Here is a 7,442-nt window from a genome sequence, read left to right as displayed (position 1 = left end):
ACATGCAATCAAAACAGCAATGCACATAAAATAAATAATTCTTTTTAAAAAGCTTTCCTATTAACACAGTATTTCTTATGGAATTCTAAAGCTTCTAGTACATTTCTTATCAATAGCTGATCAATTTCACCATTTTCTTGTGCTAAAAATCTGGTAGATCAGTATGGGATCTGATATGTGTTATGTACAATAAAGGCTTTCTATATCTGTTGTATTTGAATAAAAATTTGAAGTTACTTTTGAATCATCCTGAATAAGTTCAGGAGTCTCTATAAGCAAAACAACTCCTGCATAAAAAAGTTATTGAAAGTCAGTAACTATGTTAGGACATTCAGAAAAAACAAATAAAACCATTTGAATGGCATGCAACTCTGATTTTTAAACTGAAGCATATGGGCTTTAAATAACTTTAATTTTTCTGACTTATAACCAGCCATTCCCACCATACTTGCATCAGTATGAAATGGAAGCACTTCAGGAATTTGGGTTCTTTTTTCTTTACATAAACAGAAGTCACTTGCTTTTTGGATATTTGTTGTTAATTTCTCCCATATAGCTGCTACAAACTCTTTGCCAATCTTTATTAACTACCCATAATATCAAATCTTAGCAAAAGTATGAGGCACTACGATTTCTGTTTGGTCTGTTCCTGACAACTGACAATTCTTCCTCTTATAATTAAATTAGGAACCTTTTCATAATGATCCTGGGGGAGAAAGAGTTGAGGGTTAAATAAAACAATGTGCTAATCCCTGAATCCTTGGAGTTTTGGGGCAGTTTTAACCACCAGGAGGAGCATGGAGCCCACCTGACAGCAGAACAAACCTAGAGATTCCCTGCAGTGTGGACCCTCTGGTGGTAGAGGAGATGTGATCTCTGACTGAAGCCCTTAGAGCAGATGCCGCAGATGTAGGGTCTCTCCCTGGTATGGACCTTCTGGTGTCTTTGGAAGTGTGAAGCCTGACTAAAGCCCTTCCCACACTGCTGACACATGTAGGGTTTCTCTCCTGTGTGGACCCTCTGGTGAATACTAAGCCCCGTGCTCTGGGTGAATTCCTTCCCACACTCCTCACACTTGAACGGCTTCTCCCCAGTGTGAATTATCTGATGGACTAGGAGATGGGACCTCTGGCTAAAGGCTTTCCCACACGTGGAGCATTCATAGGGCTTTTCCCCCGTGTGCACTCTCTGATGAGTCTGAAGATATGAGATCCGACTGAAATCCTTCCCACAGACATTGCAGACAAATGGCTTCTCTCCTGTATGGACCTGCTGGTGTCTTTGGAAGCTTGAGACTGAACTGAAACCCTTCCCACACTCTTCACATTTATATGGCTTCTCTCCTGTGTGGATCCACTGATGGCTGTTAAGATTGAATCTGAATCTGAAGCGCTTCCCACACTCATCACACTTGTATGGTTTCTCCTCAGTGTGGACTCTCTGATGACTGTGAAGGTTTGAGCTGCAGCTGAAGCATTTGCCACAGTCTTCACACTTATACGGCTTCTCTCCTGTGTGAGTTCTCTGGTGGGCCTGGAGGTGTGACAACTTCGTAAAGCCCTTTCCACACACCTCACACTTGTAAGGCTTCTCTTCAGTGTGTACCTCGCAGTTGATGTTGAGATCTGAGCTGCAGCTGAAGCCCTTCCCACAGCTGTTGCAGTGGCAGGGCTTCTCCCTTGTGTGCACCCCCTGGCAAATCTGAAGATGTGAGCTCAGACTAAAGCCTTTCCCACTGCTGTCACAGTGGTAGGACTTCTTGCCTGCACACACTCTCTGGTTAGTCTGAAGATGTGAGCTCTTGCTGAAGCCCGTGCCACTCTTGTGACATGAGTATTGCTTCTTTCCTGGATGAACACTTTGTTGAATGGGGACACTGGAACTACGCCTCGTGTCCTCATGTGTACTACGTACAGGGGACTTTTTTCCTACTAGGACAGGCTGATGGAGTTCCAGAGTGGGTCTGTCAACGAAGGCTTCTTGGCCCTTCCTGCACTGGTAGGCCTTCCTTTCTGTGTAAACACGATGCCATTTGCCAGGTGAGGCAGGAAAAATGACTTTACCACAGTCACCACCGCCGTGGGCTTTGCCTCTTTTATGCAGTGCGTTGCTATGGTGGGAAGTGCAACTCAGCATGTCAACACTGGGAGCCAACCGCGGAGGCTCAGTTTGCACCAGAGTCTTTGGACACTGCTTCCAACGCTTCCATTTCTTGCTAAGATGTGTCTTACTCCGAGAACTCTGAGCCCTCCCACACAGAAATTCCTGATTTTTGCTAATGCTGGAATGGCCGTTTGTGAGACTCTCCAGACAGTCGGCATCCTCGGAGGCCTGGGGAAGCTGTTCCGCTCCCCCATGGCAGGAGGAGTGGCACTGCTCCAGGAGGTGAGTACCCTTTCCCTGAATGCTGATTACAGCTTCTGGAGCTCTGGCCAGTTTGTTGGCATCATGGCTTGTCATTTGCCAGCATGGAAGCCATCCCAGTGAAAGAAACCTTAATCCTGTTGTGTCAAGATTATCCATCTTGTCTGGACTCTGTCCTCCTGAAAGAATAGAGATTAGAAGGTGAGAGCAGCAAGAATGGGGACATCGAAGGTCCTAGTCCTCACTGCTCTCTGGAAACATCAACTAGAGACCAGCATCATCAAAGGTGAATGTCCAAGACCTCTGAGGAACAAGATCTACAAGGAGAGCATCCACTCAAAAGAAGGCCACTTTCAACTATAGTGAGAAATTTAGGATGAGCCCAGAAGCCAAGGTTCAAGTCACCCTCAACCTCTGCTGAGCACCTGCGTTAAAGAGCTCGTCTGCAGCTGGGCAGAAGGATAATGGGAAACACTAACTCTGTGGTAACAGGTGTGGTGATGCTCAGACACCAGCGGAGGCAAGTGCACAGTAGGGAGAGTGAGCAGGAGACATAGGTAAAGAAGGGCCTGTGAGGACTCTGAGCAGATGACTGCAGAGAGAGAGAGAGAGACAGAGACAGAGACAGAGACACAGAGATACAGAGACAGACACACACACACAGAGAAAGAAAGTCAGAGAGGCAGAGACAGAGACACACACAAAGAGAGAAAGACAGAGAGAGAGACAGAGAGAGACAGAGAGAGACAGAGACACAGAGAGACAGAGACACACACAGAGAGAAGGACAGAGAGACAGAGACACAGAGACACAGAGAGACAGAGACAAAGACACACACAGAGAGAAAGACAGAGAGACAGAGAGAGAGACAGAGACACAGAGAGACAGAGACACACACAGAGAAAGAAAGACAGAGAGACAGAGACAGAGACACACACACAGAGAAAGACAGAGAGACACAGAGAGACAGAGACAGAGACACAGAGAGACAGAGACAGAGACACACACACAGAAAGAAAGACAGAGAGACAGAGAGAGTCAGAGACAGAGACAGAGACACAGAGAGACAGAGACAGAGACACACACACACAGAGAAAGAAAGACAGAGAGAGAGACAGAGAGAGTCAGAGACAGAGAGACAGAGACACAGAGAGAGACAGAGAGGGTGCACACAGCACTCTACCAGGAAGAGAATTCTGGGCAAAGAGAAGTAAGCCCTAATAGCTAAGACACAAAGACAGATGCAGGGAAAAAAAATGGAGATAGCCAGAGCTGGAGTGTGAGTCCCTAGGAAGGGGAGGTTCCAGTCTGGCACAGGGGACGAAACCTATCACCCTAATTCTTGGGAAGCCAAGGCAGGAGGATCACAAATTTCGGGCAAGCCCAGGCTACATAGCAAGACCTTGCCAGAAAACAAAAAACTGAAAACAACAAGATTTTACTGAGTGAAATGGGAGGCTAACCATGTGAGGCAGGGAGGGGTATGATGGAACAGAGGCTGGCAGGGAGAAAGCACTATACAAAGAGCAGAAGCAGTGTTGGGGCGTCTGGAGGTGGCACTTATCCATCTGGGTCAAGGACACAAGGAAGGGGCTGTGGAAACTCCCTGCCTCTAAGGAAAGCCACTAAGGTCAGGCATGTTGGGGGAGGGGGGGTGTCCCTGCAATGGAGGTGTGAAGCTGTGAATGTGAAGCCTGGGTTGCCTTGGGGACCCCAACAGGTTAGACATGTGGTCGCCATGGGATACCTGCCAAGGAACGCTACTAACAGGGAGTGGAAACCAGCCCCTCCCGCCCTCCAAATAAAAGTGTTACAGTCAATAGCTCTGAAAAGAGTTGGAGATCTTAAGGGCACTTTGATAACAGGGGATGTACAGTTTAGAGTTTGCTATCAGGTTTTTTTTAAGATTTATTTTATGAATGTGAGTACACTGTAGCTGTCTTCAGACACACTGGAAGTCCAAGGGCATCAGATCCCATTCCAGATGGTTGTGAGCCACCATGTGGTTGCTGGGAGTTGAACTCAGGACCTCTGGAAGAGCAGTCAGTGCTCTTAACCGCTGAGCCATCTCTCCAGCCCCTGCTTTCATTGTTTTTGTTCTATTTTTGGTTCAGTATTTCTTCACTAAGTTCCCTTTCCTCCCCTTTAGAATAGTATATTATGTGCCACTGTATGTTGGATTATCTGTTTTGTTTTTTATTTTTTTATGGAAAATTACACTTCAGAGACTGCATGAGTCTTAGAAGAGACTTTAAACGTTGGACTTCTACACAGTGCTAAGACTGTAACAGACTATGGGGATTTTATGGTTAGTCTGAATGCATTTTGCATTCTGCTATGGCTACAAGCCTATGGGGGCCAAGACGTGGAATGTGGTGGTTAGAATAGGTATGGCTGCCACAGGCTCATGTGTTTGAATGCTCGGTACATAGAGAGTGCTAAGGCTTGACAGGGATCTGGAGGTGTGGCCTTGTTCAGGGAAGTGTGCCAATGGGAGTGGGCTTTGGAGTTTCAAATCCTTAAGCCAGAACCAGTGTCTCTCTTCCTGCTGCCTTTAGATCCAGATATAAAACCCCTGCTACCACGCTATCCCGCCATGATAATGGAATAAATCTCAGAAACGGTGGTATCAAGCCTCAGTAAAATTCTTTCCTTTTTAACACACACACACACACACACACACACACACACACACACACACACACGAACCTGCAAACTCACACTCAAAAAGAAATATTTTTAAAATTTTATTTAAAGCACAGCATCTTCATGCTTTACATAAAATGCAGTTGTAAAAAATAAAGTAGAAGCTGGAGAGATGGCTCAGTGATTCAGAGTACTGGCTGCTCTTCCACAAGACCCAGGTTGGGTTTACAGCACCCACATGCTAGCTCATAACCATCTGTGAATCCAGATCCAAAGGATCTAATGCCTTCTTCTGGTTTCTGTGGGCATTATGAGTGAACACACGCAGACAAAACACTCACATAAAATACAAAATAAGTAAACCTAAAAGGAAAGCAGTGGAGTGCAACAGACACACAGGATGTGAACTTCTGACATCGCCAAGGACACAGAGCCCCATCCTCACCCACGGCCAGGAGGTTCCTGAAGTTCTCCAGCATCACATCGTGGTACAGCTTCCTCTGAGCAGCGTCCAGCAGCCCCATCTCCTCCTCACTGAAGACCACGGCCACGTCCCTGAAGGTCACGGCCTCCTGTGACAGCAAGCACACGCCACCTCAGTTCCATTCCTGATGTCACTAGGACCTGAGCAACTGTTTATACAGAGCCTGTTGTCTTAGTTAGGGTTTCTATTGCTGGGACAAATGACCATGAACAAAAGGCAAGTTGGGGAGAAAAGTGTTTACTTAGCTTACACTTCCATATCCCTGTTCATTATTGAAGGAAGAAATAAACCTTCAGGACAGGAGCTCAAGCAGCGCTGGACCCTGGAGGCAGGAGATGATGCAGAGCTGATGGAGGAGTGCTGCCCACTGGCTTGCTCAACTTGCTTTTAAATAGAACTCAGGACCATCAGTCCAGGGATGGCACCACCTGTATTGGGCTGGATCCTCCAACATTGAAGATTAATTAAGAAAATGCCTTACAGCTAGATCCTATGGAGGCATTTCCTCAATTGAAGCTCCATCCCCTCTGATGACTTTAACTGGTGCCAACTTGACACACATCACCAGGCAGTAAGCTTATCCACCCGTTTCCATGGCTACGGAGGGGATGAGAGGCAAAGAAAGAAAACATTGCAAAGAACTTGGTGTCATTACTGCAGCTGGGCCAGTAGGTCCACTACTTTTAAACGGGAAGTCACGGATTCTGAGTTAGAGAGCACCAACCCATGTCAGGAGTAATGTGCTGACTTATACTGGGGACAGCTGGCAATGCCCATCTCCTCCTGGGCAGTACAGCTTGAGTGTACCTTCATCCCCAAATCTAAAGTGCTCTGAAACCTATTTCAGGTGTGATATCATTTAAATACCTTGTGTTGTACAACATTATGGATTTCAGATTCAGAATATTTTATTAGTAAAGTCTATGCAAATATTTCCAAATACAAAAAATCTCCAATTTGTGAAATGCTTGTGTGTCCACAAGTATGGAGCAGAAGGCACTCAAGCCTGAATCACTCATTAAGTCCTGAGCCCTGTCAATCTTACAGGCTGTCCTGGCTGGTTTTGAGTCAACTTCACACAAGCTAGAGTTACCTGAAAGGAGGAACCCTCAGTTAGGAAAATGGTTCCTAAGCTGGATGGTGGCAGTGCTCACTGTTAATCCCAGTACTTGAGAGGCAGAGGCCATTGGATCTCTCTGTGCTCAAGGCCAACCTGGTTTACAGAGAGTTCCTGGACAGCCAAAGCTTCACAGAGGAACCCTGTCTCAAAAACCAAAAGAAGAAAATCCCTCCATTAGATCCAGGTTTAAGGGACTTGCTTCTTTAGTTATTGATGGCAGAGGGCCTAGCCCATTTTGGGTGAGCCCATCCCTGAGGCAATGGTTTGGGTTTTATTAAAAAAAAAAAAAAGTAGGTTATGGAGCAAGGCAGTAAGCAGCACCCCGCCACGGCCTTTGCATCAGCTCCTGCCTCCAGGTTCCTGCTCTCTCTGAGTTCCTGTCCTGACTTCCTTCAACCACGAACAGGAACATGGGAGTGTAAGGCAAATAAACCCTTTCCTCCCCAACTTGCTTTTTGGTCATGGTGTTTTGTTGCATTATGAGAAACCCCAACTAAGACAGTGGCCTTCGGGAATCTTCTGGAACAGACACGCGGCTCTTGTTTCCTGTTCTCAGTGACACATCTCTGCCAACAGCAGTGGTGTTCAGGGTCATGGGTGTGAGCACTGGCTCTGCAAACCTTAAGCACCTCAGTTCACACTTCGAGGTTCTGCCCTGATGAGCTTGGGCAACTTCTCAGTGCCTCAGCTTCCCCATGTGTATAACAGTTTCTCCATTCCAATATCCCTGAAGAGATTAAATGAGACCACAGAGGGACCTAAGACACAGTAGGAGATGCATTAAGCAGCCAATATATGTCCAACAACATTATCACCATTGTCTGTTTA

The 7,442-nt window shown here is 46.3% G+C and overlaps 1 protein-coding gene across 3 annotated transcripts in view; it reads right to left on the bottom strand.

Annotated features, from left to right (window-relative positions):
• Positions 1-506: 506 nt before the first annotated feature.
• Positions 507-7,442, bottom strand: part of LOC116101792 (zinc finger protein 235-like) — a 31,860-nt gene continuing 24,924 nt past the window's right edge. For 2 of the 3 annotated variants that reach the window (XM_031385625.1, XM_031385626.1), the window contains exons 3-4: positions 5,456-5,582; positions 507-2,543 (exon numbers count right to left, since the gene is read on the bottom strand). In XM_031385625.1, coding sequence (XP_031241485.1) covers positions 826-2,543; positions 5,456-5,582 — 1,845 coding nt within the window. In that variant the 3' untranslated portion in view covers positions 507-825. The remainder of the gene's footprint in view (positions 2,544-5,455; positions 5,583-7,442) is intronic. The other variant, XM_031385627.1, reaches the window with a different exon arrangement.

This window comes from Mastomys coucha, unplaced genomic scaffold, assembly GCF_008632895.1.
Source record: "Mastomys coucha isolate ucsf_1 unplaced genomic scaffold, UCSF_Mcou_1 pScaffold21, whole genome shotgun sequence".
NCBI classification, from domain to species: Eukaryota; Metazoa; Chordata; class Mammalia; order Rodentia; family Muridae; genus Mastomys; species Mastomys coucha.
Note: the sequence above shows the minus strand (reverse complement) of the source record. Positions and strands in the feature narration are given on the sequence as shown.